This window comes from Artibeus jamaicensis, unplaced genomic scaffold (genome assembly GCF_021234435.1).
Source record: "Artibeus jamaicensis isolate MK-2021 breed Jamaican fruit bat unplaced genomic scaffold, CSHL_Jam_final contig_944, whole genome shotgun sequence".
Lineage (NCBI taxonomy): Eukaryota > Metazoa > Chordata > Mammalia > Chiroptera > Phyllostomidae > Artibeus > Artibeus jamaicensis.
In genome coordinates, this window is record NW_026522020.1 from 1,515,224 (window position 1) to 1,527,533 (window position 12,310).

General features: G+C 47.4%; 1 protein-coding gene across 1 annotated transcript in view; it reads left to right on the forward strand.

Moving 5' to 3' along the window:
* Positions 1-9,042, forward strand: part of EFHD1 (EF-hand domain family member D1) — a 38,171-nt gene extending 29,129 nt beyond the window's left edge. The window contains exon 4 of the mRNA XM_037144067.2: positions 7,797-9,042. Within this exon, the coding sequence (XP_036999962.2) occupies positions 7,797-7,931 (135 nt within the window). The 3' untranslated portion in view covers positions 7,932-9,042. The remainder of the gene's footprint in view (positions 1-7,796) is intronic.
* The last annotated feature ends 3,268 nt before the right edge of the window (positions 9,043-12,310 follow it).

Sequence of the window (12,310 nt, forward strand, 5' to 3'; positions counted from 1 at the left end):
CTAAGGCCCACGGCAGAGGGTTGCCTCCTCTCGGCTGCTTTCCCTGATTATGCTGGTCAGGAAAGTCTGTCCCCTGCCGTGCGCCTCTGGCATGAGTGGAAATGGTATTACAGCTTGTTCAAGGCTTGTTGGACACGTACTTTTGGTAAGTGTGTAAAGTGACCTAACTCTCTGGAGAGTGCTTTGGGCCTGGCTGTTCACGTTTCCCATCCTTCGCCTCTGGAGGTCTGCCCCGGGATGAGCTTCTAGAGACGCTCATGCTGATGCACGTGGGGACAGACAAGGAGTGTGTGCAGCTCTGTTGGCGACAGAGAAAAATCGGAAGCAATGGAAACTTCCAGCACCAGGGAGTTGAATCCGTCTGTCACACCTCGTATTTGTACACCCCACAGCCACATATGTGCATGGACAGACGTCCAAAATGAAGGAAGCAAAAACTTTGTTTGAAGCCCTAGTTTGTGAATATGAAATACACCCTGGGTAATTATACACCAAAGGATGAATCACACTTACGTCTGAGGGAACCTTTAAAATACGTTTGTAACGTCTGACCATTGTGTAGGTTATTTTTGTAACCGGGAGAAAAGATGAAAAGAAAATGAGAAAATTTTGGACTTGTTATGTTTATATGTCTGCTTCCGCACCTAGACTCAAAGGCAGAGTAGGTGTTTTATCTTCGTAATTACAGTGCCTGGCATATAATGGCCCTCAATAAACGTTTCATGAGTGACAAATGGAGGGAATCGTCACTTGAATTTGGGAGAGGGCCGTAAAGGAGCTGACGTTTGCAACAGATGTCCAGAGATGAATGGGTACTCACCTTGTAATCAAGGAAGGGAAGGTGTTCCTGCCATGAGAACCGTGGGAACCACGGCAGAAGCAAAGGCTCTCAGGCACGGAGGCAAGGAGTGTTTGGAGGCTGGCCCTTGTCCACACTGGACACAACCAGACAGGGCATTCTGGGTCCTCCTAGAGGTCAGGGCTTCCCCAGCTTGCTGACCCCCAGAACCATCTGCAGGCCAGCCTTTTAGGTCCCACTTGGATCTACCAAGTATGTCTCCGGGGTGGGGCCTAGGAAGCGGGGACCTGAATGAGCTCCTCAGCTGGTTCAGTGCGGCTCAGAAAGTGCAGCTGCAGGTGCAGGCGCAGGCGCAGGTGCGGGTGTAGGCTTGGGCAGGGGAAGCCCCCAGAGGGGTCTGAGTGGGGCTCTGATATGATCGGGTGGGCACTATGGGGACCAGATTGTGCAGAAGGAAGGAATCAGAGGTACAAGGAGGCCCTGGAGAAGATGCAGTTCTGGAGGACAGGGGCGTTTTCAAGAAGAGATTAAACCATCTGAGGCCAGACCAGAGGTTCTGAGACTAGTGAGTGGTCAGTGGAGATTTTTGAGAGACCAGGTTACTGTGGAGGGCAGGTTGCTACAGGGTAAGAGGTGAGCGGGAACTGGGAGGAAGAGCTCTGGCAGCTGATGCTTCTCTCTAGAAGGTTGGCCGAGGAGGCCCGGACGGAGTGGGGATGGCAGGGAAGAACTTGGTGGTTTTTTTTAGCCTAGACATGATAGATGTGGGTGTGTTTTGAAGGGTCCAGGGAGAAGGGAACCCGAAAACGGTGTCAGCCCGTCATCGTTTAGGATTTCCACTCTACAGACAGGATGAGGACTGGGAGGCTGAGGAATCAGGAGAAGAGGTGACGGTAGAAAAGAGGAGGATCCCAAGTGAAGGAGTTGCAAGCGCCCCGGCCCTCCGCCGGCCGGCTGGGAATGGAGGGGAGGTGGGGCGGCTCACAAACTGTGGGTGTGGCCGATGGGCCAGACCCGCTTTCTGCTGAGCCACCCCTCCCCAGGGAGGGGGTGGGGTCTCCCTTTGCAGATGAGGAAAGTGAGGCTTACACAGGAGTTTGTTGGTCAACGTTTAGCATTTGGCTCTCTGAACAAATGCCTAAGTTTATTATGAATTTTACTGATCCAAAGAATCTGTAGCGCACAATTTAGAAATAGTAAAATGCTCCTACACACCACTTTGATTGTCAATTCCATGTAGCCTGCTGACGGCTCCTCGCCCTCTGCGAGATTTTCGAACCTGCAGCCAGCCTGTGGTGACAGCTGACAAAACAACAGAGTTCCAAGGGGAGCTCGGCAGATGCTCTGTGTTCAAGTTGATTTACAAGAAGAAAGGGAAAGGGCACATCTCAGAACTTCACTCGTTTGTCAGCAATGTGAACAACTTCTTTGCTGAATTTGATAATAGTTTTCAAATACCGGCAGAACATTCTCTTCATTTTCGGGGGGTGGGGGGGTGGGGAGCTATCCATACATAACATAAAGGCTAAAGACACTACCCATTTTTAAAATTTAATATGCATTTTTAACATTTCCCCATTGCTTTCTTTTTTTTTTAATTTATTTATTTTTTGAATTGATTATGCTGTTACAGTTGTTCTATTCCCCCCTTCATTCCCCTCCACCCTGCCCCCCCAACCCCACCATTACCCCCCTTTAGTTTATGTCCATGTGTCTCAAGTCCTTTAGATTCTATATTTCCCATACTATTCTTGCCCCCCCATCTATTTTCTATCTACTGTCTATGCTACTTGTTTTCTGTACCTTCTCCCCCCATCTCCTCCTCCCACTCCCCTGTTGCTAACCCTCCTTGAGATCTTCATTTCTATGTTTCCACTCCTGATCTAGCTGTCCTTTTAGTTTGCTTTTGTTTTAGGTGTGGTTGTTCATAACTGTGAGTTTGTTGTCCTTTCACTGTTCATGTTTCTTTAACTTCTTTTTCTTCGATAAGTCCCTTTAACATTTCATATAATAAGGGCTTGGTGATGATGAACTCCTTGAATTTGGTCTTATCTGAGAAGCACCTTATCTGTCCTTCCGTTCTAAATGAAAGTTTTGCTGGGTAGAGCAATCTTGGTTGTAGGTCTTTAGATTTCATGACTTGGAATATTTCTTTCCAGCCCCTTCTTGCCTGTAAGGTCTCTTTTGAGAAATCTGCTGGCAGCCTGATGGGGACTCCTTTGTAGGTGACTGTCCCCTTAGCTCTTGCTGCTTCCAGGATTCTCTCCTTCATTTTAATTTTGGCTAATGTAATGATGATATGCCTTGGTGTGTTTCTTCTTGAGTCCAACTTTTTTGGTACTCTCTGGGCTTCTTGGATTTCTTGGAAGTCTATTTCCTTTGCCAGATTGGGGAAATTTTCTTTTATTATTTGTTCAAATAGTTTTTCCACTGGTGGTTGTGTCTTTCCCCCTTCTGGTACCCCTATAATTCAGATATTGGAGCGTTTAAAGATGTCCTGGAGGTTCCTAAGACGCTCCTCATTTCTTTGAATTCTTGCTCCTTGACTCTTTTCTGTTTGGCCATTATTTGGTTTCTTCTGGTCCACTCCATTGATTTGAGTCCCAGTTTCCTTTTCATCTCTGTGGGTTTCCTGTGGAATTCCATTCATTTCCCTTAATTTAGCCTTCATATGTTTCTCTAATTTGTGGCTATAATCCACCAGATCTGTGAGGAAGCTGATGACCAGTGTTTTAAACTGTGCGTCTGAGAGTTTTGCTATTTCTTCGTCACTTAGATTTATCTCTGGGGCTTTGAGTTCTCCCTGCGACATTTTTGGTCTGTTCTGGCCCTTTAAGTGGGAGAAGCGGCGCCTTGGAGTCCCAGGTCGCTGGGTTGTGACGCTGTATGTGGGGGCGTGGTCAGAGCGGGGAAATGGCGGCGCCCTCTATCGTCGCCGCAGCCGCTGTCTATCGCTGCCGCCGGTCCAACCGCTCACTCCCTCACTCGCGCGCAACCAGGCAACCACAGTCAACACGCTGCACCGCCTCCCCACTGTCTCCTCTGCAGTCGCTCACCCAGTGGGTTGCTCGGTCGCTCACTAGGTCCAATCCTGGGTTTGGAACCCGTGCGACTGGATTCGCGTCTGGATTCCGCGCCCGGGTCCAACCGAGCCCTCCTTTGTAACTCCTCACCCGACGCCGGTTTCGCCCCTTACCGGTCGGGCTGAAGAATTTGTTGTTAGCGGACTTCCGAAAAGTTCAGTTTTCCGTGTTCTGGTTGTGTTTTCTGATGCTAATATTTAGTTGTCCCTAAACTTGGTTGTGTGAGGAGGCAGGCACATCCACCTAAACCTCCATCTTGGCGGAAATCTCCCCCATTGCTTTCTTAAGAAAAGTTTGTCTGGACAGTCAGTGAAGCGCTAAACCAAGCCCTGACTTGAAGGGCTTGGCAGTTTCCCGGTGCCAATGCTCCCACAAGCGGCACCTGTCGGGTGAATCGGGGAACATTCCCAGTAGCCCATCGTCACTGCGGGTTTCCGCCTTAGGGACAGAACACTGGCCATAACCTCAGAAGCACCGCTCATAGTAAAATGTTGTACAAGAATCAAGAAGTAACAACTTTTTAAGTATCTATTACCTTTTGCTTTTAATATAATTTATTGTAAATTCCTATGACTTTATTTTTAATAATTGCTATCATTCACAACCAGCCCATTAAACTCCCGCAAATCGAACAATTGGCTTGCCAGCCAGAGCAGATTGTTCCAGAATGTGTCTGGGCCCAGAGGTGTGCAGACCCTGCCCAGGGTCTCGCACCCTGCCTACCCTGAAGCACAAGGAAAGGGAAGAAGGATAGAACTGGTGGGAGAGGAGTCCAGAGAGGAAGGGCTGCATTTCCCTGTGTTTCCTAAATGGGGGGGGGGGTGGCGGGAGCAGCTGAGAGTGTCAGGTCCATCAGTGAGAGGAGACATGGGAGGGGCCGAGCCCTATCAGAGGACCAGACCAAGCCAGAAATCTTCCCCTCCCAGTGGATCCAGACACCATCCTTGTGAGACTTCTAAAGATGGATTGTGTTTTCAGCCTTGCTGGCAGCAACAGACAGAATCGGTGACCCCAGGGTGGGACCCGGCAGGATGAGAAGAGAGGCAATAGGTGAGTGAGGGCAGAAGTGCAGGTCCTGGGAATTCAAGGTCCAGTGACCGGTGTTGCTCGGAGACTGGCCGAGTGTCCATGCCAGGCTGGAACATAAACCTAGGTGAGGCCATGCACCCGGGATGGGGGGTTCTGCAAGCACTGAGCCCTGGGCAGGCCTGGTAAATAGCAAACTCCAACTTGGACTTGTTGCTGTAGTCTAGGAAGAGCAGGCAAGGAGGAGAGGTGTAAGGACTAGAGGAGGGGAGCCGGCGGTGCGAAGTTTCAGCCAGGCCGTGAGAAGGGTTGAGGGCGAGCAGGTCCTGAGCTGGTGTCGGGGGACTTGGACTTGGGAGCCAGCGGTGTGAACCTGGGGGCTGGAGGGGAGAAGTTGGGAAGCGGGGGCAGAGGCTCCAGTGCCTCAGAAATTCCTGGGAAATTTGGAAAATACAACTTCCCGGTCTCTCCCCCAGGGCTTCTGATTCTGAAAGGGCAAACACACGCTTCCTGGTAACGTTTTCAGAGTCCCATGTCTTCAGAACCAGACCCCTGAGAAGTGTAGAGAGAATGTAGAAAAAGGACAATGACTTCTCACTGTGTGGCGAGAATCTGCACTGGGCTACAAAGGATGTAACGGAATGAAAACCTGAGTAGGCTGAACAGCATTGCAGGAAATGGTAACTCTCCGTGGCAGAAGTACCACAGAGTCTGGACCAGGAACGATACTGACGAGACACTGAGCACAGAGAGCTAGTGACAGAGAAACGAGAGAGGCTGCGGGATGATGGGTACAGCACCAGGGCAGTTAGTTAAAAAGGAGAGATCGGGATACGTCAACTTAAAGTCGTCAAAAAACTTAATGAAGGGGATGCTTTTCTACAAAGTTAAGACAGTAAGTAGAAAATGCGATGAATTATAAAGACGTTGAAAACGATTACATATCCCATTTACTCTCTGAAGCCAGTGTGATCCCGATAACAAAGTGAAAAATAACAGATCAGAACTTTTTTCTATCAATCTAATAAATATTGCTGCATCTGAAAACATTAACAAATGGAATGCAAGTATAACATTGGAAATTGATGTTGAGACCTACAGGGATAACTTTTCAAATATCAGTGTCATAGCTGAAGCAGACGAGAAAAATGCGACCATTTCAGGCAGATTGCTCAGAGACATTTGGTGAAATTCGACATCCGTATAACACACTTTAAAGTGAAACAACGTTCTTCTTCAACATGATAAAAGAATATTTACTCTCCTTATAAATATCAAGGAATCCTGTAAAGCAGTAATATTAAATCATCTAGTCCAGGTCCAGGAAATAAACAAACCAGTTAGTAGAACAGGGGAGACAATAATGAAAACATCCCCTTCATGTGGGAATTTAATACATGAAAAATATCATTTTCAAATTGGTGGAAAATAATGGGTTTTAAGACAATTGGCTACCCACTTAGGAAAATGAAGTAAAGTCCTCACTAAATATTTCCTTACTGAAGTAAGTTGCAGGTGAGTTCAACAGCTGAAAGTGTGAATAAAACCACAGAAGTACGAGGAGAGCCCTGGCTGGTGTGGCTCAGTTGGTTGGACATCATCCCACAAAAAAAGCCTTGGGTTTGGTTCACGGTCCGGGCTCACACTTGGGTTCCAGGTTTGGTCCAGGTTGGGCGCAGATGAGAGGTAACTGGTTGATGTTTCTCACATCGATGTTTCTCTCCCTCTTTCTCACCCTTCCTTCCCTTCTCTCTCTTAACAAAAAAATAGTATGTCCTCAGGTGAGGGTGAAAAAAACTATTAGGAGAAAATACAGAAAAAATGGGTTTAGAAGCTTGGGTGTATAGAAGACCTTAAACATGACAAAATCCAAAAACCAGAAAGGAAATGTCTGGAAAATTGATTGCATCAAAATTTAAGAATATTTGTATGGCTTAAGCTACCTTGAAGTTAAAAGACAAAAAACTGGGAGAAAGTAACTGAAAAATATAATCAGGGATTAATACCTAAATTCTGTAAGGTAAAACAAGAGCAGAATAGAAAAATGGGCGAAGGATACAAATGAGTAATTCACTAAAGAGGAAATAGAAGGTGCCAATTTTTTTTTTGCCTATCAGATTGGCAAGTAGGGAAAAGGTTCATTATAAGCATCATCAGCAAGGCTGTGGGGAAGGGAGACCTGGTGTTCCATGATGGTGGGAGAGTAAATGGGAACAGCTGCTTGGCGGAGCGATTTAGCAGCCTTAATTAAATGAGGCACGCACCCACGTGTTTGCAGAGTTTTCCAAATTGACCAGACACAGAAAAAAAAATCAGTTCTAGAATAGAGGATTTAAGATGAATTTATCTGCTATGGTATTATCAAAGATAATTTTTTTTTAAATGGCACCAAATCCCATTCGCAAAAACCAACAAAACTAAAAGTGTAATATTTGGCAGTAAGTTTAAAATGGTCTGCTTAGAGAAAAACTAAAAATTTTAGTGGGTGCCATAAAAGCCGTTTTGAACAAAAAAACTGAGGCATTCCGTGGAAACTTACATTGTAAAGAAATCCCTTTGCCACAGGAGGTGGATGCAGTCCCAATCAAAAGCCCAGCAGGGAGGTAATTTTGTTTCTGTTTCCCCTAGAACTAAACAATGCTGTTGTGAAATAAAGGAGGAGAAAGTAGAAGTGGGTATAATAGGTGGGGATGTTGAGCAGTATCCTGGAAAAGGCGAGACACGTGGGAAGACCGACCCAGGACAGCCAATAGAGCGATCGTGTCCTTGCTGCTACAAGGCAAACCTGGGGAGACCCCCCGGGAAGGAGCGGTTGCTGGGGGCCCCAGTCTCCGCGGTTCCCTTCCTGTCTCTCACTCTATCCGCTGCTTTTGGCTCTTTCCCTGCAGGTCTACGCCCTGGCCTCTGCCAGTAAATTTGAAGCTGAGCTGAAAGCCGAGCAAGAAGAGCGGAAGCGGGAGGAGGAGAAGAGGAGACTCCGCCAGGCAGCCTTCAGGGAGCTCAAGGCCACGTTCAGCACATAGTCGGGAGACCTGAACCTCTGTCCACAGCTGTGCCTCACGGATGCCCGGGGGAGAGCTGGCCGGGCATCCTCACCCCACCCCAACCAGCCTCCATACCCACTGATATACAAACTCCTTAGCCTCATTGGGGCAGCAGGGGGCGCTCTCCCGATGGGAGTCCCTCCGGGAGGGGGGTCCTGGCACAGGCCAGTGGCTCTCCTTGCCTCTCTCTCCTGCCCACCTTCCTCTGCCCATCTCTACTTGGCCACTTGTACCTTCTCTTTGCTCCTTTACCTTCCGCATCAAAAAGTGGAAGTTAATGGTCCGATACTTCTTTCTTGGGTGGTCCTTATAGCAGACAGTCCCTGGGGGCTGTGAGGTTAATGCGGCCTATTTTCTTGGGAAATGCTCCCTCCTGCCCTGTTTCTCATCCAGCCACCCCGTTCTCCTCAGCTGAATTCTTTCAGTCGCCTGTGCATCTTTGCCCGCCCTTGCTGGTGGTCAGGTTTAAGGCAGGCCAGGCTGGGCCAGTGCCCATCCCCTCTCCAAGAGGAGCGTGGCATGCTACCAAGATGACACAAAACAGGGAAAAGATAAGTTCTGTTCCTTCCCATCGCCCTTCCGCTGTCCCCTAGCACTCCCCCCAGGCCCACCCTCTTCACCCCCTTTACTCACGTCTCCCCATTTCAGCCCTTTTCCTACTCTTAAATGCTGTGCTTCTTCACTGTAATAGTGAAAGAATAGTCAGAAGTCATATTGAGTAGAAGAATTCCTGTTAATGCTGACTCTATGCAAATTATATTACAGTAGACCCCTGACATTCCCAGGTGACAAACCTAGAGCCTTTTCAAATCCTCAAGGTCATGTCCATCCATCCTCACCATGTAGAAAGTGTCTAACATCTGCTGCAAGGTGGTGAAGCTGTTCTTACTTCCAGCACAAACTTTTGTATGTTGTGAGCTCTTGGGCTTGCGCACAAATGCCAGGGGTTTATTGTCTTTTTAAAAAATAATTCCTAGTATCGTATTTATTCTCTGTCACAACTGCTGTCTTTACAATTAAGAAAACATCTGCATTTCTATCTTGTAGTGATTTCTTTTTAAATAAACTGTGCAAGTAGACTTTGGCATCACGTCCTTGTGTGTCTAGTCTTCTTTCAGGGCCACGTCCAGCCCAGGCTCCTGTTGGCCGTCGAGTCCCTGAAGTCGAGTTGGAAGTGGTAACCAGAGGGTTGGTTTTCACTCCAGGGCAGCTGAGAACTGAGGTTGTCTGTCAGCTGCTCTTTCGCTGCAAGTAAAACCTGTTGCTTACTTTCTCTTGCTTCCTAGAACCTTGAAACTCTGATGAGGGCCGATGACCCCTCCTTCCCAGGTATAATTCTGGAGTATCTGGGGGACCCCTGTCCTCTGAGAACACCCTGGGTTCCCCAGTGAGGATCATTTCTGTTTTTGCACAAACCCAAGACCTATTTAATTCTTCCAGGACAGGTCACCCTCTAACCTCCTTACCAGAGACAGTGGACATGAAAAAGGAATCGAGAGACTTATTGTATGACCTGGTGATTGTGCGTGTTGGTATTTATCCAAATAAACTGTGGACCTTTGTCCACACAAACACCCTGTACCCAAATATTCATAAGCAACTTTATTCATAATTGCCAAAACTTGGAAGCAACCAAGATCTTCTTTGGTCCATGAAAGGGTAAACAGACTGTGACATCCACCCGACAGAGTATTAGTTTTGTGATGAAAGAAATATTATTCGATAACTAAAAGAAATGAGCTATCAAGTCACAAAATTCTATGGAGGAAACAAATGTGTTTTGTTAAATGAAAGGAGCCAGTCTGGAAAGGTTGCATCTGTGTGATTCTAACTATGTGACATTCTGGAAAAAGCAAACCTATGAAGACAGTAAAAAGACCAGCAGTTGCAGGGTGGGGAGAATTCTCTATACGGAGAATTTTAGGTAATGAAACTGTATGATACTGTCATGGTAGATACACTCATTATAAAGTTGTCAAAAACCATAGAATGCACAACACTGGGAGTGAATCCTTATGTAAACTATGGACTTCAGTTAATAATAACCTATCAATATAGGCACGTCAATTGTAATGAGTGTACCACAGTAATGCAACATGTTAAAAATAGGAAAAACGAGGGGGAGCGGGGAGAGAGGTTTATGGAAACTCGGTATTCCCTGCTAAGTTCTTCTTTAAACCTGAAACTGCTCTTAAACAATAAAGTCTGTTAAAGAAGAAGAAAAAGAAGAAGAAGAAGAAGAGGAAGAAGAAGGAGGAGGAGGAAGGAGTGGAGACAACAGTATAATTACTTCAAATATTCATTTGCTTCTCTGTACAGTGAGGCCCATGTGAAATTGAAAACTCTTGATTGCAATGACAGAGAATGTAACGCAAGAGGACTTCAGGCAAAAAGGACAAATCCTGGGCCCTGTAACTTTACAGACCAGGGACAGGGCTTCTGGGCCCCGTCTTGGTCATGAAGTCCCGCAGATGTTGTGCCTTCCACGCCTCTCACTCACCATTTCCACCCTCCATCTCCCTGACCTTCACCGGTTCTCCCCTGGGTCTCTGCTGTACTTTCCTCGCCCTTGTTTGCCCTGAAGGTCCACCCTGTGGCTAGAATAGTTCTTATAAGCTGCAAATTCTTCTTCACAGCTCCCTTCAACTTATTGGCCCCCCATTTTGGGGATATGGTCCCTGCTCTCCTTTCCTGCCCCATCTTTTGACCCACCTCCTCCCCTCTCTCCTTCCGTATGGTCCAGTCCAGGTGGACATAACACCAAGCAGTTCCTAGGAAGTACGTCTGCCCCAGTTTCTGCCCCTGCTGTTTTCTCTGCCTGGCGCTTCCTCCCTCCCTCCCTTCCCCTGGCAAACTACTTCTCATTGTTTGTGGCTCAGCTCAGTGATTATCTTCAGGAAGGTTTTTTTAGAATTAAACTTATTGGGGTGACATTGACTCAAGTGAACAGTTCTGTGATATTTATACACCACCTGTGTATACATTGTAGGCCTGTTGCCCAAAGTTTAGTCATCCTTCATCACCATATACTGGACCCCTTCTACCCTCCTCAACTTTCTCCCCTCTTCCCTCTGGCAACCACCATACTGTTATCTGTGTCCACGAATTTTTGCTCGTTTGTTGCTTTCTATTGTACATCAATAGATGTACCATATTTCACCTATGAGTGAAATCATATGGTTTTTGTCTTTTTCCATCTGAAATATTTTGCTTAGCGTGATAGTCTCAAGATCCATCCACGCTGTTGCAAACCGCAGCATCTCATCCCTCCCCGCGGCTGAGCAGGGTTCCTCCGGGTGCCTGGACCGCATCCGCTTTCTCCAATCACCCACCAAAACACTCGGGCGGCCTCCGTGTCTTGGCTGTTGTGAATAATACTGCAAGCAACACAGGCGTGCATACATCTCCACAAATAAGTGTTTTCAAAGTTTTCAGTTAGATACTCAGAAAAGGGATTGCTGTCACGTGGTAGCTCTATGCTTCATTTTTTTTGAGAAAACTCCATACTGTTTTCAGGAAGCTTCCTTTTTTATTTTTTTAAGATTTTATTTTTAGAAAAATGGGAAGGAAGGGAGAAGGAGAGGGAGAGAAATATCGAGGTGAAAAATAACAATCGGTTGCCTCTCCGATGCGCCTTGACTGGGGACCGAACTTGCATCCCAGGCACCTGCCCTGACTGGGAATCAAACCGGCAGCCTTTCGCTTTGCGGGATGACGCCCACCCGACTGAGCCACCCTGGTCAGGGCAGGAAGCTTTCTTGACGCTTCCAGTCTGGGGAGGAGCCCCTTCTCAGGGTCCCAGTTTCACCTGGAGTGTTTCTCTGTTGTCTCCCTCCTGGCATTGCTCAGCAAGCACCCTTCTCCTTACTTCCTCCTCCTCCTCCTCCAGACTGAACTCTCTGAGGGGCAGGAAGTCTTTCTCGGCCACTGTAGTAGGGTGGGCATGCTGCCCAGCGGGTGGCAGGGACCTTCTGGCTGTTCGTTGCACAAGGGCTTGTTGGAGCAGAGCCACTGAGCCAGGGGCCTTCTAAGTGCCCTGGCACCTGGGAGTCTCACCTGAGGGGACAGCTCTGAAAGTGAGCACAGCGGAGGTTGTGGTGACATCATTCTCATTGGGGAAGTGTTGAGTCCACTGCCCAGAGGCCACCAAGCAACAGGGAAAACAAACATACAAACAAACAAACAAACAAACCAGTCTGCCTCTGCCCTCGAGTCTGTGGGTGTAATGGGATTTGGAGCCAGACACAAAGCTAGTAACTAGTCTCCCTGAGCCTCAGTTTCCTCACCTGTCCAATGGGGATAATGATTGTCTTTCTGGCAGATTCCATGCCTGGCCCATACTGTGTTTGGGACATACT